The 26,470-nt window shown below is 38.0% G+C and overlaps 1 protein-coding gene across 1 annotated transcript in view; it reads left to right on the forward strand.

Moving 5' to 3' along the window:
• Positions 1-8,401: 8,401 nt before the first annotated feature.
• Positions 8,402-26,470, forward strand: part of si:dkey-92j12.5 (multiple PDZ domain protein) — a 65,770-nt gene continuing 47,701 nt past the window's right edge. Inside the window, exon 1 of the mRNA XM_058384120.1 lies at positions 8,402-8,474. Coding sequence (XP_058240103.1) covers positions 8,402-8,474 — 73 coding nt within the window. The remainder of the gene's footprint in view (positions 8,475-26,470) is intronic.

Below are 26,470 nucleotides of genomic sequence, written 5' to 3' on the forward strand. Positions count from 1 at the left end.
TATTTCAGCACCTGCCTGAGATTAAACACCTCTCTGTTAATGACTGGTATGCAGATATACAGCCTGCCAACACCACACAGATATTCTGTCACTAATAAGCACGGTATCGTTTACCTTCAGCGTCCTCCACAGAAAGGATGATCAGGATTTGCTGCGTTTCCATTTCCATCCATAAAAGTGAACTTTGTTATTCGGACACGAATGGGATTCGTTTGGAAATGCAAATCCAATTGTGAAGCATCTCTTCAGCTGGCTGAGTTCAAAATGTAATTAAGTCCAAAACCTCAGGACCAAGTGGTCAGGTCCAGACAGAGTAGGAAACTAACAGCGACTCGAGACGCCATGCCGAGTCAAGCACTTACAAGCAGTGGCCATTAAGATTATGGATCACTGTAAAGGAACGTCCATTAGCAGGTAGGGTCGAGAGGCTAAATCGCTATTCATGGCCAGTGCGTGGAGTGATGGAAGGTTGCCAAATAAGCATTTAAAATGCCTGCTGTAGGCTATGATGTAGCCTTAACACTTGTGCCTTTGTCTGTCTCATTATATTTCTAATCTGTGGTTAGGATTTTCAGTATAAATGAGTGATTAAGATTTTTTTTTTACGTTCATTTTTTTACTGATTTTATTCCTCAGTCTTACAAAGTCTCATTGGATGTATTATTATTTTTTTGATTCCTAGCACCAGGCTACAGCTCTGACCTTCTCTCCGCTCCTTTGACATATACAGCTTTAAGACTTCTAAACCAGTTGTTTTTAACCATTGTGTCTATATCCAATAAGGTTTAAAGGTGACCAGGGTGTTTTTTTTTCTCTTGCTGCTCTGAGATTGTGGAACAGCTTACCCTTTTTATAAGGGCATCTCCTATGGTAGGTAGATATTTTTAAATCCAATTTATTTATTTTCCTGCACAGTCTTTTTTTTTTTCTGTCTACTGTTTCGTCCTGCATTTTCTTCATGGTTTTGCCTCGTAATCTTGTCTAATTGTTTTATTTATTAGCTAATTGATTTCATCTCATAACTATTTGATTTCACTGCTGTTTGAAATTATGAGGTGATAGTAGCCTGTCTATTAAACAGACAATAGACCTTTGGTCTTGCAATAAAAATACATTTAAAAGTTTAATACATTATCCAGTATAAAAGTTTGTAAATGTTAATGCTTGCTAATTTATACAGTCTAGAGTAGATTTTTGTAAAAAAAAAAATAAATAAATAATTAATTAATTAATAATAATAATAATAATAATAATAATAATTACAACAAATTATTTATAAATTAAAAAAATATTTATTGTATTTTATTTTATTTTATTTTATTTTGCTACAGGTTTTGTGACTATATGCGCATGACAAAGATACAAAGGCTACGTCCTGTTATATTAAAAATTACCAATCCCAATATACCCTTATTGCTGGAACAGAGCCTATAAAGGTCTTTTTTATAGGATCTTATATCATACCTTTAATTTCTAAAAGGGCCATTCTACAGAATCCAAGCCAAGAACATTAGTTCCTCTGCTAGATTCATTATACACTTAATCTACAGCAGGGTTGAAAAGTCCACTGCCACTCTGTTCCCCAGGCCCTCAACTCGAATGTTATTTATTATATAAGAAGATTTTATTTAAAAATCCATACATTATTTAAAAAGTCAAATCATTTAGCTATTTGAGAATGGCTAATTGGTGTTGACTCAGTTAGACTGTTTCATTTGTCCAGTGCGAAAGTCGTAGTCTCACAAACATATCCTCATCATACATACACATGTCATGGTCTAAGAATATTATCAGTTGAAAGCGCTGATAATGAGCAGAAAGTACAGCAAGAAAATGATGCAAGATGTTCTTTTCTAATTGTAAATGTGAAGGGCTTAGTTCACAGTGTGAAACATTGAGGTGTTAGATCTTAGATCAGAAATCTAACAGCACAAGTCTAATATCACATGTTTTTCTACAGTCACTGAAACCCTGTGTGTTGTGTAAACAGTAGCCACAGCGTTTGATGGAAAACAGAAAAAATAACAGAAAAAGGATTTATTTTACAGTTATTCTCCAAAATCTAGTGGACAAGCCTTGTCAGAAGAGTGAAGGGTAACGTTACACAAAAAAAGGACTAAATCTGGAACAGGGTGTTCAGTTCGTATATACGGGTGTCCACAAACCTTTGCCCTATCCATCTAATCCATCCATCCATCCATCCAATCCATCTATCCATCCATTCATCCAATCCATACATCCATCCAATCTATTCATATATCCATTTATCTAATCCATCCATACACCCAATCCATCCATCCAATCTATCTATCCATCTATCCATCCATCGAATCCATCTACCATCCATCCATCCCATCAATCTATCCATCCATCCAATTAATCCATCCATCCATCAGTTCATTAATCCATCCGACCATTCATCCATTCATCCAACCCACCCATTCATCCATCCATCCATTCATTCATTCATTTATTCATTTATCCATCCATCCAATCCATCCATCCATCCATTCATCCATTCATCCATTCATTCACTCATCCATCCATCCTTCCAATCCATCAATTTATTAATCCATCCATTCGTCCATCTTCTGTAGCACCTATACTTCACAGGGAGTCACAGGGAATCTGGAGTCTATCTCAATGGATTTGGGGTACAAGGCAGGGGACACACTGGATGGGGAGCAGTTCATTTCAAGACAAAATCACACACACTATGAACAATTTACAGATAAACCAACAGTAAATGTCTTTGGACTGGGGAAGGAAACTGGAGTAACTGAAGGAAACCCCTGAAGCACAGAGAGAACATGTAAACTCCACACATACAGGGAGGAAGCGGGAATGGATATGGGGTGAGGGTATGGGATAAGGGTGTGGGATGAGGGTATAAGATGAGGGTAAGGGGTGAAGGAATGGGATGAGAGTATATGATGAAGGTCTGAGATGACAGTATCAGAGGGAATGAGAAGAGGGAATGAGAGAATGAGATAAGGGTATAAGATAACAGTATGTGATGATGGTAAAGGAAGAGGGTATGAGATAAGAGACTGAGATGAGGGTAAGAGGTGAAGGAATGGGATGAGAGTATATGATGAAGGTATGGGATGAGGTTATAAGATGAAGGTATGAGATTTGGGTTTGAGATGAGATTATGGAATGAGGGTATGAGATGAGGGTCTGATGGTATGGAATACGAGTATGAGATGAGGGTATGGGATGACACAATGGAATGAGAGAATGAGATTTGGGTATAAGATGACACTATGTAATGACATCATGGGAAGGGGGTATAAGATATTGGAATGAGATAAGAGAATAAAATGAGGTTATGGGATGAGGGTAAGAGGGGAAGGAATGTGATAAGAATAAATGATGAAGGTATGAGATGAGGGTATAGAATAATGGTATGGGATGTGGGTAAGGGTCTGATGGTATAGAATATGAGTATGGGATGAGGGAATGGAATGAGAGAATGAGATAAGGGTATACGATGACAGTCTGGGATGAGGGTATTGGAAAGAGGATATAAGATGATCCATATTTGTTTTGAAAAAAGCAAACACAAAGTAGATAACTAGCTGATACTCTAAACACATGCTTTTTATAGTGTTTCTGGCAATCCTTCCTGGCAGCTTGAACCGATCAGGCCATTTTGCTCTGAACTCTCTCATTAACAATGTATTCCAGCCTGCAGACCCTCCGCTCACAGGATGTTTTTTGTTTTTTTCACACCATCCTGTGTAAACACTCGAGACTGTTGTGTGTGAAAATCGCGGGAGATCAGCAGTTTCTAAAATACTCAGAGTAGCCTGTCTGGCACCAGCACCCACGCCATGGTTAAAGTCACAGTGATGACACTTTTCCTTCATTCTGTTGTTTGATGGCGGATATTAACTGAAGCTCTTGACCTGAGCTGAATACTTTTATGAATTGTGCTATTGCCATATGATTAGCTGATTAGATAACTTCATGAATTTGCAACAGGTTTACAGGCGCTCCTACTAAAGACGGTGTATTCAAGTGATTCAAAATGGGATTCATATTCATTAGGATTATATTGGTCGGCAAATTAATTCACTTTTAAAGCGTGCATCCAACTTGTGTCTAAGTTCCTCCCACCCAGTAAAGCTCCTTTCTCCTACTTCAGCCTTGCTCCTGTGAGACCTGTGACATTCGTGTGGGCTGAGTGTAGCAGAAAGCAGTGATGTCAATATCTCTGGTGTAAAAAGCTGATGATGTAACACTAAAGCTCCACCTCTGTAGAGTGAGGTTCCTGGTCACCAGGGAAACCGTGGATAATGACCTCATGCCCCCTGTTGCCCAGCAACAGGAAAGATGAGAAGGGCAGGTGCAGTGTTACCATTTCCCTAACTTCGTGTGTGTATGTGTGTGTGTGTGTGTGTGTGTAACAGAATACACATGCCCTCAAAATATATGAATCAAAATAAACCTCATGTGTATAAGCTGCATTGCCTCTGGCTTGCTCATTAGGGATAAATATAAATTTCCATTTTTAACTTTGTCATTTTTATTCTGAATTCTTTTATTCCTGCAAAGCTTCGAGACAGTGTCCATTGTTAAAAATGCATTAGAAATAAAACTGAATTGAACTTTAGCCTCACATCCACGTTTACTCATTAAATCAGTACTACTCCACACAGATTGACTTCTTACTGGAGTATTTTTGATGTTCCTTTGCTAATTTTCCAGTGTGTTGAGCAGGACAAAGTGTTCAGCATCAAACTTTTAAAGAATGAAAAATAGCCTGTACATCATGATGATCAGCTTTGAGCACATGCTGTATATGCAGGCCAGCTCCCTGCTTTAGTCCTGTGGGTATTGTAAGTGCTGTAACTATTTAATAATGCCATGATAATAATAAGTGATTAATAATAAAGTAAACCAAAGTGCTTTATAGTGTGTGATGAATTTAAACTATCAGATATCACGTTCCGTACTTTAGATAATTGGTTAGATTTGAATTTATTTCTGGCAAGATTTATGTTTGAGCTCTCTGTGTGGTAGCATATTTACTTTTAGGTATGTACAGTAAAATATATATGTTTGAGATGTTGGCCTCCAGATTTCAATCCAATCCAGCATCTGTGGGATGTGCCGGACAAACAAGTCCGATCCATGGAGTCCCCATCTCACAACTTACAGGACTTAAAGGATCTGCTGCTAACATCTAGGTGCCAGATACCACAGCACACCTTCAGGGATCTAGTTGAGTCCATGCCTTGACAGGTAAGGGCTTTTTTTCGGCAGCAAAAGGGAAACCAACACAATAGTAGACAGGTGGTCATAATGTTAATGTGATGCCTGATCAGTGTATATACATGTATAAAATCTCTTCTCAGTGAGGTAATCTCCTCCCCTCTCCCTTCACTGGTTTGTTACCTGACTGTGAATACCTGTCATGGTTCTAGATTAGTTTTCTGACTGTGTACACACCACTGTGTCTTATTTGTCTCATCTTAGTTTTATTGTGCATTGATTTTTCAGGATCCTTGGTTCGATTCAGAGCTCAGATTAGCGTCCGTTTACAGCATCACATGTTCTTCTCATGTCCGGTTGGATTTCATCCAGGTTCCAGGTCAGCAGCTGAATTGCTAGCATTCAATCAGCTGTGGTTGTGAATGGGTGTGTGTCTGCACCTCTGTGATATGATGGATTCAGATGGATGCAGTGTGATGGGATGCTCTGTGTTCCTACTTTGGACCTGGCATCGGCTCCGGATCCATGCCACTCGGATCCAGATAACGCAGTTAAAGTGAAGCTGAATGAATAAATTATGTGAAAAATAGTCAAGGTAGTATAGTCTTTATTCATTATTTTGCAGCCGTTGCGAAAAGAAGCTTCAATAAGGGACAAAATGAAATAAATACATCAAAAAGCACTATATAGAATGATAAAATATTGCATACTACAGGACCAAGGTAAAAAGATAGATATTAAAGCAGATGTAAGAAAGTGAACTGTTTCCAGCCTTGGGCAATGACACAGAGAGCATGTTCACTAAGAAGATTTATCCCTTTATTGCATGCATCTCTTTTCCGAAAGCATAACCGTGTGAATTAAAGGGAAGTAACAAGAAGGGAAATAGCTTGCCCTGTATGAGTGAATTGTGAAGTAGCACAAAAAATGCTAACTAAGCATCTCTTCTGAGCTGCAGGTCAGAGACAATATCCATAGCTGTCATGTGCATTTAAGAGCATGCATATTTTCCTTCCTCCTTCAGCGTGAAATCAGAATTTTTGATCAAACCTGAGAGAAGCCACTTTGTGTTACTTATTCTAGTCAATATTTTGTTTGTCTGCTGATGTTTATGGTCTTTGAGTGAAGGGGAAGTTAAGGGCAGTGCAGTGGATATCAGTAAGGATATACAGTTTATATTGGAGATTGTGTTATTGTGGTCAGAGTTCAGGGTTTGTGTGTGTGTGTGTGTGGGGGGGGGGGGGGTTAAAGTAACAAAGTAATCAAGACATTGATTATATGAATTTTTTTTTAAATGCATCATTTGGTTTGAGGTTTCAGCATTACACTACAGACAGGATTAAGATCATAAATTCATTGCAGATTAATAGCTGAAACTTTCAACTTTAAAGTCGTAATTAAGGTTAATAAAACTGACATCATTTATTAAATTAAAATATCTTAAAAATAATCAAAATGATCTAATTCTTATCATAATATTACTAAAAAAATTACTAAATACACTGATCAGGCATAACATTATGAGCAGTGAGAGGTGAAGTGAATAAGACTGATGATCTCCTCATCATGGCACCTGTTAGCGGGTGGGATATATTAGGCAGCAAGTCAACATTTTGTCCTCAAAGTTGATGTGCTAGAAGCAGGAAAAATGGACAAGCGTAAGGATTTGAGCGAGTTTGATGAAGGGCTAAATTGTGATGGCTAGACCACTGGATTAGAGCATCTCCAAAACTGCATCTCTTGTGGGGTGTTCCCGGTCTGCAGTGGTCAGTATCTATCAAAAGTGGTCCAAGGAAGGAACAGTGGTGAACCGGTGACAAGGTCAAGGCTCATTGATGGACGTGGGGATTGAAGGCTGGCCCGTGTGATCCGATCCAACAGACGAGCTACTGTTGCTCAAATTGCTGAAGAAGTTAATGCTGGTTCTGATAGAAAGGTGTGCATGATGGGTCAGGGCTGTTTTGGCAGCAAAAGGGGGACCAACACAATATTAGGCAGGTGGCCATAATATTATGCCTGGTTTGGTGTATATTTTTGTAAAGCCTATTTCTAAGCAGATTTGACTATTTATAAGCTTTGTTCTGTTGCGAGACAATTATTTTTTTTTTAGAAAGAAGTAAAATTATCTGCCAAAGAATTTAAAGCATAAAAATAGTACATATGCCTAGAAGTTTAATCTTAATATCATCTTTCCCTTCTGGTCCTGCCACTGGTTTGTTACCTGACTGTGATCACCTGTTCTGTGTTCAGGACCTTGATTCATTTGTCTGTTTACACACACTGTCTTAGGCTTATTGTGCATTTGTTCTCGCATTAAAGCAACCTGAACCTTGGTTCCCTGGTGCCTGATTTTCTAACTGGTTTAATCTTATAATAAAAATAAATCATAGTATAATAATATTTGAGTAGATAAATGATTATAAGTTGACAAGATATTCACTTCCTTGGAGGTCATTTTTTACAGGATTGTCATGATACACAGGAATACACCTGAGAGTATATACTGTAGTGTGATTAGGAAATAGCTGTATTTGGTATAATGTTGTGTTGTATGAATGACACAGGTCACTCTTCTTAAAATATTCACATATTACTTGAAGCTAAGGATGGACTGGTCATTGGGATGTTCTGGAATTTTCCTAATGGGATGATCTATTGTTCTCTCTCTCTTTCTCTCTCATACACACACATATCATGTAGCAGGCCACCATTAAAGCACTACTCAGACAACCTACTTATGATGGTCTGTCAGGTTTCAGCTATCAGACTATCGGTTTCTGTGTTTGTAGACATCAGACATGTCTCCTTGTCTCTCTTGAACTCCAATATATCTATCACGCTCCAGGAGTTCATGATTTTTTTATTCCAGAAATTAATGTAAAATCAAAGCAAATATTTTTTCAAAAAATTACACTGTTTTAGGTTGAGACATGTCATATGATGTCATCACAACACGAATTCGGCTCTTCCATTCATGTGTAGCGTGTTTAGGAGAAGAATCCAGTGCTGGAAATTTTATTAATTCAACTAGTTTTCCACAAAAAAGGATAAAAATCTTGGTCAGAACAATTACAGAACCCTGTGAAATCCTGGAGGACTGATAATATTATATACCAGTTGTGTTCTATTCCAGTTTTTGTTGTTTACCTCACACAAAATTGATCAAACTACTTAAACGGAAATGTTGGGGATCCCTGATGGTCCAGATTCAGGATCTCACCATTACAACCGGGGATCAGTTCACGGGCAGGAAAGTAACTGACCCAGCCATCCAGGGGTTAACTCTCAGTACATCAGGTTGCATCAGGAAGGGCATCCAGCCTAAAACCTGTGTCTAATCAAAATATGCAGATCAGGGAGAACAACTGAAAGGGAAATGCTAGTTGGTGATGATATCCCGTGTGTAATACTGCCTTGAAGAAAAAGAAAAAAGCTTCTTTTTTTTTTTTTTTTTAATGGATGAACATTAACCTACTTACAGTATATTGCTGAAATATGAAATTATTGCAGAACACACCAGTTTCTTTCAGCTCTGAACTAGTTCTAGTTCTAGTTCTTGTTTTTATGTTTTTGTTTTTTTTAACTCAATTAATCTTTATCCTTAACCTTAAATTTTAATTTAACCAACGATGTTAAATCTACATCCTGGTTTTCAGTAAGACCGTCTTCTGTTGCCGCTCTCCAAATAAAATGAAAATTGAACTGAAAATGTTTCTGCCACATTTCGTGCTTATGCTGTAGATCAGGTTGAACTCAAGCTGATAAACGATGAACCGGATTGATTATGGATTAGGGGATTTACCAGCTGAACCGAGGTGAAAAGGAACGTATTGACATTCTGCTCTAGGACAAGCGAGTTAAAGAACATAAAAGATAAAAAAAGAAGAAGAAGAAATGGCTTTGATGGTAAAAATTGCTGGCAATAAAATACACCCGAATCGAGGAAAGTCACATAAACTCTGAGCTGCTTCTTAAGATGAATATAAGTGGTTGAGGATGGTTTAAGGAATTCAGATTACTTCACTGTGATTTAATATGATTAAAAGGGAGAGTCTCAGAAAAATGCTCAAAAACAACCATGCTAACACTCCGCTTATCAGCCGTATCAGGCTCTTTCTGAAAAACATCATAACTGATTGAATTTTCTTTTGGGTTTAGAAAAAGGAGAAGAAGGTAATGGCAAAAGAACCACACAGAGTCTGGTAGCAATGTCCTTCAGAGTTTATTGAGATAGACAGGGAGTATTTATACAATATAATAATCTGTATGTGTGATATCCATGGGTAACAAAAGAAGTTGAACAATTGGCATCGAAGGTGTCAACAGAGATTATCATAGAGGTCACTACATGTGGGCTAATGAAAAAAGGCGTTGTCCATGGGTAACAAAAGGCATTAATGATGGACATCAAAAGTGTCAAGAGAGGTGGTGGCAGCGGTCACTGCAGGTGGGCTAACGACAGAGTGTCTGTGCTCCACACATTGCTTATTCAATCGAAACTAAGAATTCCACAAGGAATTTACAAAATGATAGCAGATGTTCCGCTGATTTGGACCGAGACACGTCATATGATGTCATTACAACACCAATTCAGCTAAAACCCTCTTCCATTCATGTATGTCGTGTTTAGGAGAAGAATCCTGTTCTGGAAAGTTTACTAATTCAACTAGTTTTCCACAAAAATCTTTGCATTACAAATTTTAGATGCGAAATCAAGCATTTTGGTCAGAACAATTACAAAAGAACAGTGTGAAATCCTGGAGGATTGATAATAATATATATCAGTTGTGTTTTATCCCAGTTTTTGTTGTTAGCCTCACAGAAAATTGACCAAACTACTCAAATGGAAACGTTGGACATTACTGATGGTCCAGATTCAGGATTCCGCACTCACTCACCATCACGGCCAGGGATCAGTTCACAGACAGGAAACCAACTGACCAACCAGCCATCCAGGGGTTAACTCTCAGTACATCAGTGCTCAGTGAAGAATTCCATGGTCTTAATGGATATCGTGGTCATAAGATAAGGTCACATAAAAAAGACATCACCAATTCAGCACAAAGTGTACCAAGATATATTCAAAATATATAAACAACAAACTGAACATTTTGTCCAAAACAGCCTTAAAAGCCTAGAGTGCATCAGTTATTGAACTCTCCCTGGGTCACGTTTCCATTAAGCTCCCAAAAAAATCATCTGTACTGAGCTGAATGCTGGAAGAACTCAAGTAATCTGCACAGAGCCCTGACCTCTGTCAGGGTAGCTATGTGGCCGAGCGGACCCGAAAGCAGAGAGAGGGAGCAGATGAGTGTTAAAGAGTCTTTAATGAGCTTGAACGTCAAAAACAGTAACACTTGAATCCAAGGTTACTGAGGCAAAGCAACAGAAAAGCACTGATCTTAAATCTACAATTGACAATATAATAGTGGCAGTAGGTGACAATAATTCTACAAAAATATAAATCACAGGAAGTAAAAATCCACAAAAGAATGATTCCACAATAAAAAATCCACAAAAGGAAAAAACCCACAAAAGGTCACTCGACTTGATAGCGTTAGCTGAGAAAGGCAACAGACAAGAAAACTCTGCGATACGAAAACTCTGTTGCGGGGAGTAAAATAAACATAACAAAGTTCAGGCGATAGGCTCGAGGCGTAGATCCAATGAGTAGAAAGAGAGACAAAACTAAAAATCCAAATCAGGTCAATGTCAATAATCCACAGAGAGGAAATCTAATGGGCGAGATGACAGCACAAGTCGAGGGGAAAAGCAGTGTCAAGAACTGAAAAACACTGAATTGAATTCATGAGAAATCCAGCCACAAAAGGCAAACAGTAAACCAGTTACAACCTCAACCTCACTACACATCTTCCTCATCAAATCACTCATCAATACTTCAATCAACCAAAAGCTCACTGTACAGCTAGACTCAACCATACCCAAGCCAACCAGGAAACTAGAAACCTGGTTCTTGCCTCATTGTTTGGACTTTGTCTATTACTCTGTAAAGATGCTCAAATTTTTTTAACAACTGAATGATGCTGTAGATTCCTTCGGTGTGGTTGTAGTTCTTTTGGATGCTCCTTGTTTGGGGTCACCAGAGCAGATCAGTTGGTCCACACGTCTCACACTAGATGCCCTTCCTGACACAACCCTCCCATTTAATCCAGGCTTGGGACCAGCACTGAGAGTTAACTCTCCAGTGGTTGGGTTAGCGCCTGGCAATGAGAGTGCGGGATCCTGCAGCTGGACCACCAGGAGGCTGCTGTGTCACATCATGAAAATCAGACCCTATATTAGACTCGTGCCACACAGCTCTTGTTATCTCAAAACTCCTGGACTTCCCAGCCAGCTCCATCAAACCCCTTCAGATGATTCGCACTTCCCACTTTGCACACCAAGGCCAAATAGACATATTTGTCCACGTCCACTGGCTTCCTGTTGCTGCCTGCATCAAATTCAAGGCCATGATGCTCACATACAAGACCCTGTCTAAACAACACCTCTCTACTCATCACCCTGCTTGAGGTTTATGTTCCCACCTGCAACCTGGGATTAGTTATAATCTGTTTCCCTTTAGAACGAACTTTCAACCTCTATCCAGAAAAAACATCTTCCTTGAGTACTTAACTAAACTCTACCTTTTCCCCCACTCCAAAAAACCTGCACTTACCCTTTCTCCGTCCACTTTGCTCTTCTAGCATTCAATTAAAAATCTTTTATAGTAGCACGACTCGTATTGTCCTCCGCTTGATATATCGCTTTGCCTGCATTTCCTCATTTGTTAGTCGCGATGGATAAAAGCGCCCACTAAGCGAATAAATGTAAATGTAATGTAATCAAACCGTGTCTTTATGGACGTCTCTTTGTGCACTGTCATGCTGGCACGAGAAAGAGAAAAGTCTTCCCAGAGTTGGAAGCAGAAAATTATCGAAAATGTCACCGTGTACTGTATCACCAACATGAAACTGGGGAGCACGAATCTTGAAAAAGTAGTCATTAAAACTTGTCTAAAAGTCATAACCAGATAAGATCCATACCCTTTGTTGCTTTTTTTTTCTCACAGCTATTCACTTTGGTCAATAAACTGTGACATTGTATCTGAGCTTTTTAGATGTGTAAAGGCTATTGGAAAAAAACAAAAACAAATGTTAAATGGCTCAGAAACACACAGTATATAGCCTTCAATTTGGCTGAAGTATTACCTGTCATTTACCTCACAACATGGGGTCATGGCTTCATATTGAACATCACACACATAAGTGTTTTGCTTTTGTAATTTAGAAGAAGAAAAAATCATCAGAACTCAGGTTATTTCTATTTTGTCACATATCTCTGATTATCTGAAAATAAAAGGCTCGGTTCAATTTATCTAAAAATAGTGGGTCTGATTCTATGAGCAGTGTTTTTGTGGGTCTCGGTGATACTGTCACCTGAAATGGCTTTGTGTGTGCTTGGTAACTAGACCTGCTGAATGTTTACGGTTCTTCTATCCTGCAGCGAGTCTGGGAAGGAAGGAGGAGGTCATGGTGCTATGCAGTTCACAGTTTACTTCACAATTATCTGGGGTTTTTTTTCTTAAATAAACGCTTTTTATCTCCACAACAGTACATGCTGTGGGAGTGTGTTTATATTCTCATTATGGGTGTAAGGTCCAGTGTGTAAAGACACATAAGAGACATAGGCACACTTTAACATAAGAGAACCTAGTAACAAAGAAATAATAAACATTACTGTATTTATTTTAAAGGCTGAGGTATTTTAGGTACTTTTATATATGCATATTATTTATAAACAGTGTATTTCATCAGTAACTGTATCTGCATTTTTAAAAAATATTTATATATTTTTTAATATTTTTTTCCACTGTACAGCTAATTCCACTTTATTTCAACTGCTACTCTAAACTGCACTGTTATTTCCACTTTATCTAATTTTATTTTATCTGATTTTTCTTTTTATGTCATTCTATTTCATTTGATTTCATCGTATTTTATTCTATTTTTTAAATCCCCCTTTTCGAACCAATTCTATTTGTTGATATATTGTATTAAAAATGTGAATATTTGAAAGTTTTATCAAATATGTTGTTTCATCACTAGTCGTTTTTGAGCACTGAAGATATTTTCGAAAAATTTCAATAATTGCTTGGAAAAATCAGTTTTAAAAAATCGAAGAATAGCAGTGTATTTTATTCAAATAAAGATTAAATAAACATAACAAACATTAGTAGGTATAACCTTAAAACAATAACCTGTAATTACAATGAAATAGAAATAAGGAGTGGAGTGAAGTGGGAAATTGTAATAAATTGTAATGTGAAAAAATTGAAGGAAAAAAATGAATTGTAAAATGCTACAAAAAAATAAAAATTTAGTGAAAGGCTTCAGTAAAAGCATAAGCTGCGCTTTAAAATTACTTCCTGAATATTGCTTGCTTAAAATACTTAAATAAGCCTCACTACTTTTCCTCCACTTAAATAATGAATTCAAAGTGATACCGAAAACTTTTTCATTAAATAATTTTCAAATACAGATGATGCATAAAGAGCTACATGGCAGAAAAAACCCACCCTGTAATGGGCCTAAATGTGGAGAGAGGTTTCGCCGTGTATGGCTGTGTATTATATCAACTTGTCCATGAATAGTGCAAGTCAGAGATTTTCCCATTTCAAATCTAAACCAGACCCTTTAGCCCAAAGAGCCCTAATTCAAGATTGGACTTTGATCCTTTTCTGCTCACAGCACTTGAGAAAAATAAAAAGGGCTGTAATTTTCCCTCTCTTTTCGAGCTTGATCTGCTTTGGATTTGGATTTAAACTCTGTATTTATGCTGTCACTGACGATCTCATTCACTCATCTGCTCTCTATGAAATGGAGCTGCCTCAATTCTCCCAGGCAGAATTGAGGCTCAGAAATAACGCTCAAAAAACCTGAACCAGTTTACTTCTGTTGACTTAAACAATATGGCTAGAGGGATGTGGACACTTGACCATCGTACCATGTTCCTGTGCACAAAGCGAGGGCCATGAAGACGTGGTTTTGCCGAGGTTAGTGTGGAAGAATGATCTGGAATCCTGACTGCCTTACAGACGTCCTCACCCCTCATCAGCGACTGACCTTATCTCCATAACAGTATGTCCAGTACGTTCTGATTTTTGACTGTCCTGTGGGAGTGTGTTTATATTCTTATTATATGTCTAAGGTCCAGTCTGTAAATACACATAAGAGACATAGGCACACTTTAACATAAGAGATATTAATACTTATTAACAAAAAATAGTAACAAGAAATAAGAAAATGAATAAACATTGCTGTATTTATTTTAAAAACCGGGGTATTTTCGGTGCCTTAACATACTATGATGAATCCATTTTATTTATAAACAGTGTATTTCATCAGTACCTGTATCTTTTCACATGCTGCATTTTTAAAAATGTAGTTCTGTATTTTTAGATTTTTTTAAATTATTTTTTCCACTGTACATCTAAATCCACTTTATTTCATTTATCTCATTTTTTTTTATCTTATTCTATTTTATTTCATTGTATTCTATTCATTTTAATTCCCCCTCTTTGAACCTATTCTATTTGATTATATATTTTATAAAATGCACAATTATTCATTTCTGAGAACTGGAAATATTTAATAAAAAATGAAAAACATGAAATAAGTAATAAAGTATGGATTTTCATGTGAGAATCAATTAAAAAAAATAATTAAAGAAAAAGATATTATAAGAGCAGAGAGGTGATACATCTGTAATGGGATATTCCACTAGCTGTACATGTGATGGTCTATGATGATAAATGTAAGGTATGTGGGAGGTATATCAATTTTAATGGAATATTCAAGTGTAATTTTCTCCCTTTCCAGTTTTAAGGGAACCTTAAGAAAAGAAAAGAAAAACTCTATAGAGAACGCGACAGACTCCACTTCCCACAGTGCACCACGGACTACAAGCATGACTGCAATGGACTCAATTACCCACAATGCACCTGCATTCTCATGGCAATAGTCTCTTGGTTTTAATGTTTCAATGTTTTTAATTGTTACTGTCGCTGTTTTCCCTTTTACGTCTGTGATGCTAATGTTACTAAGTCTTTCTAGTGTTAGAGATTACCTGGGTATTGAATGTTTGCCTGATTTGTTAGACTTTTGTCTTTGACACCAATCACTTTAATATTTAACATTAATCACCCCTCTACAGTCAAAGTCAAAATTTTCTATATTGCTTGCAGAATCGGCAAAAATAGGATCATAAGAATTGAATTGAGTTTTTTATTCCGTGCAGCCTTTCAGAAGTTACATAATATAATAATAACAATTTACACCAATCATACTCTCCAAAAGTTTACATCCCCCCAGCTCCTGTTGCCTTCTTGAGCATCAGTGAATGGTTGTGCCTTTAGTAATAACTGTGTCCGAGTCCCTCAGTGATCCTCAGTGTAAAAAGATGGATTTATATAGTTGCTGCTGGAAAAGGGGTCAAACATGCAGAAGATGCTGAAAAAGCAAGAATGTACAGGATTTTTCTGAATGAGAATGGGACGTTTACTGGAACTGCTCAAGACAAACACAGGACTTGTGAAGAACTCTTACAAACTATAAAAACATGTGTTAAGAATTGAGGGGATGAAACCTGTGTAAATTCATTTATTCTTTTGTATTGTGTGTTACGTGTACATCTGTGATGTGAACAGCTTCCTATAGATCACATTTTACACAAAAATAATGAAACCAGCTATGTTATTCAGATTTTTTTTTATTTGTTGAATAATGTAGTTTAGTGCTTGTAATGACTTATGATTCGTCTTTATGAAACATGACTAATTTCTGCTTTCCATGGTTGTAGTTAAAGAAAGTCTTTTTTCAGGTTATTTTGTATTTATGACAATTTTTATGCTTACACCAGTAAGCGGTGGTGGAGGCATTACGATTTTGGGTTAGCCAGTTCATCTGTCTGGGTCTCATTACCATGATTATCAAGAATAAGTCAGGAAGTGTTTGATTTAGATGGCGGAGAAAAGGCTGAAAGAAGCACTAATGATCAAGAGGGATTTTTCTGATGAAAGAATCTGCTGTATCAGGTAGCAGACGTGGATGCTTTAAAACAAAGCCTCTTGCACACTTTACAGACATTCTCTCCAGAAGACATTATGTGCCATTGCCTTGCTTTCTGCCTACGCTGCAGCTTCTTAAAGATGAAATTTTAAAGTCGAACAATAATGCACAACTGACATCATTTTGAACATCCCACCCCAGATTTATCCCCATCTTTCTTTTTATAATAACCTCCATTCTTTGGGAAGGCTTTCAACTAGCTTATGGAGCGTGGCTGTGTGGATTTGATCATTCAGCCGCATAGCATAAGTCAGGTCAGGGAGAGATGTCGGGTGAGGAGGCCAGGCTCACAGTTCATCCAGCACAAAGGTGCTCAATAGGGTTGAGGTCAGGGCTTTGTGCAGGTCTTCTACACCAACCTCGGCAAACCTTGACCTTGCATGTGTAAGGGCATTGTGATGCTGGAACAGGTTTGGTGGAGAGAACATCATGGACCTAAACTGTGTCCACAAATTTGGAAGCACACAATGGTCTAGTATTTCTTTGTATGCTGTAGCATTAGTTTCCCTTCGCTGGAACTATGGGTGTAATATAGTGTGTGTGCAATATAGTGTGTGTGTGTATATATATATATATATATAATATATATAATATATATAATATATATATATATATATATATATATATATATAGTGCTGACTGCCAGTGGCACATTCAGTATCTCAAAACTTTCCAGCGAACACAAAAGAAGTATGCAATTGCATTGGAACAACAGTATCCTGTGTTCCACATAGACCATGGGCGAGTGCATTCCCAAAGACCCAAGACCAAAAAGGAGGTGGAGGCCATTTTTGGGGGACTTGTGCAGATTTCTGGCACACCGACTGAATTCATTAAAAAGGGAGAGCCAGATCTGGTCTAGTTGACAGAGTAGTGCCAGTGGACCATTACTCAGGTGAACCCTGCACTTTTACTCAGGGGGCAGCCTGCACTTGCAATGTCCTGACCTTTCTCTACCTTTAGTTTTACAGACAGAGAAAGCTGTGTTGTCCTAGGTGGTGGATGTTAAGGAACAACAGTGATATATATTAGTTATATTAGCTAGAAGGTCTCTGTGAGGGAGAGCTTTTATAACATGATAAGGAATAGGAGTGTCTAGCCATTAAGGTGATAGTCCTCACCATCTGGGGGTGTGTCAGTATGTGTATTGACAAACTGATAAAACATCAGGTTGCCAGATTGGTCTAAATATTTCCATCCCAACTACAGCTTAAAACCCGCCCATTTAAAAAAAAATACCAGTCCAAAATGAATACTGTGATAACTAATACAATAACAGAAAACCCAAAATAAATGGGTTAGTGCAAAGGGCAATATTTAGACCTCCACACACACTACGTTAGCTAACTGTATAGGTTTTATTTAATTATCAAACATGACATCAGAATTTTATAGCAGAATAAACACGCTTACCTTTTTAATGCAGAGAATCTTCACAGAACTGATGAGAAATATATTACAGAACAGGTCGCACTCCCATTCTTTACTGTAGGACTTTCTATATTTCCCTCACTTTGGCATTATGATGATAATAAAAACACACAGCTTTGCTAACAACTTTGTGATATTAGCTTAACGAGTACAACAATTACAACAACCCGCTAATCAAGACTGAAGTCTGATTGGACAGGACTCTCCTCAACCTTATTGACTAAACTGAATCATATAAGTAAAACGTCAACATTACCTATTATACTTTATGGTAAAGTTCGTTTGAATGGAAAATATAATGTTAATTGTCAAAAATAAAAACCTGCCAGTTGCAACAAAAAACGGCCCAAATTTTATCAACCTACCCAATGCATTTTTTCCCGGTTAGACGTGACCTAAAGGAGCCAAATTTGGCAGGAGCCAGCCCAAACTGGCAACCCTGAAAACATCAACAGTTTCTGTATACTTCAATAATAAGTCATGTTGAACAATAATGATTCACATCCCTGGCTATGTCTAAGTATTTTATAAAAAGTAACATTTTCAATAGCATTAAGTTCCCCCAAATCCTTCCTGTGACTTTCATTAAGCTCCAGGTTGCAGGTTACACTCCTGACATTTTCCTGTGAAAGTTCTTGATACAATATTGAATTTTTTGTTTCCGCAGGCTGTTCAGTCCCTGAGGCAGCAAACCGACCCCAAACCATGATGTTCCCTCCACCGTGTCCTTTGAAATTTGCTTTGTTCCGGGCAGAGTTTACATAAAAATATCTTCCTTAAGAACTCTGTCAAAATTTGTCTGCCTTTTAACGTACACGGTGACTCCAATTACCCTTTGGAAAAGGTGTCAGCCTGTATTTTTTTAAACCTATACTGTGAATGTTTAAACAGTATATTCAGTATTGACATGAACTGGTGTGAATGGTTAAGTAGAATCCAGTTATCTGTTAATATGAACTGATGAAGACCAGACCACAATCCAGGTAAGTTCAAAAGGTGAGTGGATAAAGAGGGGATGGTAGAGCGGTGAAGAGGAAGAAGCCCTTACATTACAGCTGAATGTCTTTCTTCCTTTATCCCAGGTTCAGAGCACAGGGTCAGATATGACATAGCACCATGGAACAGAGAGGGTTAAGGGTCTTACTCAAGGACCCAGAAGTGGCAGATTGGTAGTGCTGGGACTCAAACACCCAACGTTTGGATCAAAAACTCAGAGCATTAATCATTCGAGCCAGCCACCACTTCCTTTTTACTGTTATGTGAGGTAAGTGAGGTAAGGTTAGACGAGGTCAGTGGACAGAAAGTTGCTGGAAAGTTGCTCTCACTGCTGCAGCCTGGGTTTGATTCCTGAGCAGGGAACCAACCCAGCCACTGAGGGGTTAACTCTCAGTGCTGGTCCCAAGCCTGGATAGAATCAGAGCATTACGTCAGGAAGGGCATCCGGTGTAAAACCTGTGCCAAATCAAAAATATGCGAAATGGATGATCCGCTGTGGCGACCCTGAACAGGGAGCAGCAGAAGGACAACAACTTTCTGAAACATTTTATCACTGGACAAAGTGTGCTGCATATATCATGGAACATACAGTAATGTACACATATGTGAGCTCTATAGGACCATTATACAGTAAATGCATACCTAAATAAAATAATGTCACTGGAACAATGCCTAAATAGCTGAATTATTAGTGTCATATAGTTGACTACAATCAATATGTTAAGAAAAAACATGAATCTATAAGACACTACTGTACAAGTATTAAAAACATTCATGATAAAAATCTTTAAATAAAGCATGAAAAGCGATAGTTGTTCATATGCATTGATTTTCAGTACGAAACAGGCAAGCAAGTGTAGCTTGGCCTAAGTTAGCAGTGCATCCAGAGTGAAAAGATCTCTGCTTTTGTGGATGTTTCCAGCTCAGCAACACTTGACCTAAAAGCATAAAACGATCATATGATGTGGTTAATTTATTGCAGTGAGCGCAATTACATTACCATCTAAGATGCAATGGCATTGTGTAAGTGTGCACTCCTGTGTTTTTAAAGTTAAAAAAGTTAGCAGTGAGTGATAGTAATAAAAAATACAGAAGTTTATAGATGAACCATGTTAATTCTAAAAGAAAAAACAATAGTTCTCTGTGCCTCAAGCGGCCTCATTCAGATTGTGTGATAATTATTAGGTTTTTGTGTTAAACCTATTATTATTTCAAGAATACACAATTTGATGTTGAGTCAGTTTCAGTGAAATGATCTCTTCCATTATTTTGTCAATTGTAGACCCCTAGAAGTTATTAAGACAAAACTTCCCTTAGTCCCTGAGGTCCCTTAGAGCCTGATCCTTCTATATACTTCGGTCTGAATATTTCTCAGTGTTACCTCAATTCCTGAGTTGAATCTTGGTGGAATCAGAAAAAAAGTGAAATTAACATTTTGTGATGATGGGTTGTGGAGTTATTGCTGCAGATGTACACTATATAGCTAAAAGTTTGTGGACACCTGACCATAACACCCGTGAGTCGGATAGTTCAGGATGCTGCAGCATTACAATTTAACTTAGGAGTCCAAACCTTCTGTGTCCTGAAATTCCCCCTCCAATACACCAGAGGGATCTACTGAGATTTCCGAGTCGTGCGGAACACTTCTAGGTTATTTTAGCATTTAAACCATACTCACGCCAACTTGTCAGTTTACCTGCGATTCTAAGCCGTTCCATTGTTCTCGCTTGTTTGCCATTGTGTGTTTGGCTCACGTTTTGGATTGTGCATTTTCGATTTGTTACCTTTGCTTTTGTTTCTTTGCCTATTGTTGCTACACTGATTTGGTTTTATGTCTTTCTCCGAATGGATTCAACACCTGCTGCATCACCCACCTTATTACAGTGAGGTCCATGGAGACAAGTTTTGCCAGAGTTATCTGCAGAAAGCCTTGACCTCAACACCACTAAACAACAATGTGTTGGATTAACTGACATGCCAGATTTCCTTTCTCTACATCAGTGACCAACTTCATTAATGCTTTTGGCTGAATGGGCAAATCCCCACAGGCACAATACAAAATCCAAGAAAAATGGATCGTATTATAAGAGCTAAGGTTGGGCAAAATTTGCAGTGGGATGTTCAACAAGCCCTTGATAGAAAGTGGCAGCTCAGTGGTTACGGTGCTGGACTGTTGTTCAGATGGTTATGAGTTCAAATCCCTGGTCCACCAGGCTACTGTTGTGGGGTGTCTGAGTAAGACCCTTAACCCTTTTTTTATAAATGCTTTGGATAAGGGTGTCTGCCAAATGCTGTAACTTTAATGGAGATTATCACGCCGTCTTTAAACTGCTTTTGGCAGGAAGTAATTAGTGCTATAATGAACTCAGAAACTACACTGACTGATTAGTTCCTCAAGAGCTCTTGATTGCTGTTGTAGAAAGAACATTATCAACATTTACATCATTTACTGTCCAGTGTCACCCAAATGAGGATGAGGTTCCCTTCTGAGCCTGGTTCCTCTCAAGGTTTCTGCCTCACATCATCTCAGGGGGGTTTTCCTCGCCACTGTCGCCTCAGGCTTGCTCATTAGGGATAAATGTTAGAGATTTATAGTAACTTAACTTTAAACTATATCATTTTTTTCTGTTTCTATACTTCTGTAAAGCTGCTTTGAGACAATGTCCATTGTTATAAGTGCTACACAATAATGTAGATGTAAATATGGGAGGTTCTTCATGCACTTTTGGCTATACAGCATCTGTCCAACCTTGACCTGTTGATGGCACTTTCAAAATTGCTGTGTAACTGAGACTGTCCTCTGACACTGTGCCAGAGTTCACAAGCATGTAAAGCATCTAGAAATCTTTGGTGCTTGGTCCATAATCGTTATCATCATCATCATCATCATCAATAAAATATCAGCAATTTTCAAGTTGCTTAAGAATCTATATACAGTGAAATTGTTATGCTAGGTTTGTACACTCTTACTCAGACCAAGAAGCAAAAAAAATATGTAAACAGTCATAAAGTGGCACAGAGCCTAATGTCAGTACAGTAAGTGATAATGATAATGTGCAGTGCATGGTACAAACACTGGGTTGTGCTTGTCGTGGTGTTATTGGTTATTGATTTTTTTTTAGGTTGACAATCTGAGCCAAAAGTTCATATGTCAAACATTCTATCTGCCGTTTTATTTTAATTATAATTAACATTGGCTTTCTTCATTTCACTGTAACATGACTGCAGCATGACCTTTCCTCTTACTCCTCCCCCAACAACTGCCTGTACAGCAAAGTACACCAGTCACACACCTTATACGATGGCTACTTGTATCAAAAACAAAGTGCTAGCTTGCTAGATGGCCAGCTAAAAATGCTGACTGAAATCAAGAGAGAGCATAAAAGGCTATTTACTGCCAATAGGGATAAACCCGAGTGTCTAATATGTGGATCTGATGTGGCTTCTATTGGAAAAAATATATCTAACATGCTATTAAGAAATAAAAACGGCAGGGCAATTACGGGCGTCTGAGGCCGAGCTGAAGAAGTGCCTCCGTCAAAGCTGTGTTTAAAGAAAGCAAAAATCGCAGATTGATAATGCAGTAAAAAAGACAATGCGGTAAAATGAAAAAGAACCAAGAGAAGTGAAGACGGCGTGTATGCCGCTGCAGTTAAATGGACAATGTCCAGAGAATGTCCCAAAACTAGTTACATTACAACACTGAAATGTTGCTACTGCAATATCTCCAGTTTAACACATTGCAAAGGGGGTTGATTTGATTTTCAGCACAGGATTGTGGGTATTCTGCAAAATTGAATTCCCACTAGGTAAGTGTCTGGAAGGCGGGAAAATTCTGCACACTAATATCCAGACTGAGCCAACACTTGGACTCAATTTGAGTAGAAATGTGGCACTGGATGCATCCAACTGCACTTTAAATAAAAAGTATTGAATATTCTTGTTTGTTTTTGTTGATTGAACTAATAAGGACATTTTCATGCTGTTCTTTCATCCCTCTCCAAAAAGATCAGGATCGACACATCCATTAGCAAAGCCACACCTAAGGACCCCCACCATCCACTCTCACATTCTCTGATCATTACCCCTAATACTTCAATACTTTCGTTCCTTACTCTCCTTCTGTGGGGTCATTATATCCTTACGACTCCCCTTACTCCTAACACTTCTCCCCCATTCTCACCTTTGCCTTGTTCCCTTTACGAGGCTATCCAGGGAGATGAGGATCCTTGACCCAGGAGGATAAAAATTCGTGGAATTCTGCCAACTTCCCTCAGACTGAAGAAGCTGCTCAGATGAGTAGGGAAACGTTTCCATCTAACTAAAAAGAAGTCCTGTTGACATCAACTTCCAGATAATATGGACATAGGTATTATTACTAAAGCACTAAATAACTTTGTAAATAGCTAATCCTTAAAACAGGCAGATACAATTAAGTATCACTGAAAATACAGAAATTCAGGGAATAGCACAAACCCAACCCAAACTAATATTTATTTCCTGGGCATGGCTGAGAGCGGTGCGGATTAAAGATATTTAACAAAGCTGTTATGAGGTGAAAAGAGATGAAGGGGAGGAGATGGCACACAGGGAGTTCAGCATGACTAAGGACTAAAATATAGAGGCCTATAATTCACACTGAAAGCACCTGATGCAAAGCTGGCAAAGAGCAAAGACACCCTGAATAAAATCTAAAAGGCAGAATATAAAAAAAGCAGGCCTATATCTGCATATATTCAGGTCATCCTGGTATTAAGTTTTATTAACGTTTCCTAATCCCAATCTTTGTGGTAGGTTTTAAGATCTTTAGAAGTCATTTTGGTAATATCCGCTATGAGTATGAGACGTATGTGAATGTCTATTCCAGCGAGTTCTCCGAAAGCTAATTGGAGTCAGGCCCTGTCCTATAACAAACGCAAACTTCGCCTGGATCCTGATAAAGTCTTCAGAATGATCGGTTCATTTGAAGCAAGCCTCAGTCAAAACTCATTATAAAGTGGACTCTGGGCTTCTGGGAGAACATAGACACCTCTACTAATTCATGATTATTACTTTTCTTATTTAAATCATGTGCTTCTGATTTGGTTCAGTTTGAGGAAGACTCTTTCTTGTTCCAGCATGACCATGCTCCCTGGACATGAAGCACAATCACTTGCAAAATTTTGTATCTAAAAGCGTGACTGACATTTAGGATGTAGAGGAACTCAGAGTCAGAGTCAACATATTGCCCAGTATCAGTAACTGCTGTGATCCAAATCATGATATTGATGCTGAAATCTCTAATAAAATTTAATATCATATTACTCACATTACACACACATCACCTACAACACTGATAACAAACACATCTGTTTGATATTCAAATCTACGCGTATGTTCGGCTATGTAGGTTACTCTTTTTTTTTTTGGATTATTTTTGTCAATGATCCTATTTTTATTTGATCAATAAACTCATTCAGCTATCCACTTTCTGTACTCCATATCCTACGCAGGGTCACCGGGAACTCAGAGTCTATCCTGGGGGACTCAGGGCAGAAGGTGGAGCACAAGTCAGGGCACAGTTACACACACACTCTGGACAAATAAGAGATGCCAATCAGACTAGAAAACACATGACTTTGGATTTGGGAAGGAAGCCAAAGTAGCTGGAGGAAATCCCTGAAGCACGGGGAGAACATGCAAAGTCCACGCGCACACACACACACACACACACACACAAAAAGAGGGAGGAGTCAGGAATCGAACCCCCAACCCTCATGTCAAAGCCTTGTGACTTTGGGAGTAGTATTTATTTATCTATTTATTTATTCACTTACTTACTCACTTCTTTAGTTTAATCCACAGCTAGCATAGTGAGCAAACTAACTAACTAGCCTAAATGAACAAATCACTTCAAAAAGCTTTCACTGATGATGACTAAATCACAACCTTAGTGGCAAAAAGCAAATGAAAGAAATCTTTCATTCAGCAGCTAACAAGCTAATTGAAAGTTATTGATCAAATCTGTACTTAGTAAATTAGATCTGGAAAACTGGGTGTCCTTATTCAAATAAATACAAAGTCACATACTACTCTGTAAACACGTTAGCTCTCCTGAACTCTGAGCTACACTGTCATATTATGAATTATCATCCAAGTACAAGTCAGGGTTTTGATGGGGAAAAGTTAAAGGAAGAGGAGCACAGCAAAGGGGCGGGGCACAACGAGGAGGAGGCGGGGAATATGACTGAACAGGATGCACAGGATATTTTCTCTTCAGTTGCCATTATTATCAGCCTTTATGTTTAATAATTCAAGTGATCATTGACAAAGCCTATTTTCAGATGTATTTATTTTAATGTAATTCACCAAGCAATGATTTCTCAGGACAGTTTTATTGGGGCACAGCAGCATCTTAATATGGCTCCAAGTAAAAAATACCCCTGGACGAATGCAGGATTCATCTAGGGCTAAAGAGAGCTATGGGCTAATGATAGCTAGCTAGCAGTATAATAAGAAAAGCCCTGTGGTTTAACCACACCCCCTTTTCCATCACACTAATAATAGCTCAGCCATTTTCAAATCTCAAATCTTTTGTTATATGCTGCTGAGTCTGAATCAATCGCACAACACTGTCATTATTACGTTTCAGTTATTCTATTCTTGTATAACGTTGAATGATTGACGTATAATAATGCTGGTGTTCTTTTTTGTTGCTGCATCAAAATGTATTGGATTTTCCTGGAGGTGTTATAGTCCATATAAAAGAACGCATTTTATAAGCTCAGTGTAGGTTACAAGGGCTATATTCAATTAAATCAATATTTACATGGGCAAAATTCCTTGTATATGGAAAATTGGTTTAGGAACATAGGTAAGGTTTTCTGAGCAAGCAACCGAGATTATTAAAAATCCACTCTAGAGCAGCTGAGTGAAAGATCCACTGATGCAGTCAAAATTATTGGAACGGCAAGGTCAATTCTTTTGTTTTGCTACAAGTATAAACACAGATCGAAAGATGAACACGTGACAACAGAACAGAATTTCCGCTATAATTTCCTGATATTTCCATCGGCTTGTTTGCTTGATACCGAACACTGATTTTCACTGTATATAACGAATGGTGTTGCAAACAAGTTACAAATATGTGTCTGCCATGCAAACATGCTTTATTCTGTTCTCACAGGCCATCCTGTTCTTCTGTATTGTGTTTATTTTTCGTCTGTTATTGACTGTATTATGCTGCATTTCTTCTATACTACTTTTAACTAGTATACGACAAGCCTTATGTGTTGCAATGTTCCTGGTGGCTCCATTTATCATCCTGTATACTGTCTATGGATGGAATGACAATAAATTTGACCCGGCACAGTAATGAGCTCAACAGTGTGGTAGAATACAATTCAAGCATCCAGCTGAGCAACTGGGGATTTGGCTAAAAGGCCCAGCAGCAGGTCTCTGGCAATCCTGGGATTTCAACTGTCAACCATCTAATCAGCAGCACCAGACCTAAAATGTAGAGCTACCAGTGGCATGATTTTATCAGAAACCACTATTTTTATTATATTCCAACAAATCTGAATGATTAACAGCAACATAGAGTCTGTTGGTTACATGTTACAGCTTGGATTAATGAAGAAATAAGGATGTTAAAAAAAGGCACTGCTGAAAAACCTCTCCATATATATGTTATGTAATATTTGCGGTTATAATATCCT

The sequence above is a fragment of the Hemibagrus wyckioides genome, linkage group LG29 (assembly GCF_019097595.1).
Source record: "Hemibagrus wyckioides isolate EC202008001 linkage group LG29, SWU_Hwy_1.0, whole genome shotgun sequence".
Taxonomy (NCBI): Eukaryota; Metazoa; Chordata; class Actinopteri; order Siluriformes; family Bagridae; genus Hemibagrus; species Hemibagrus wyckioides.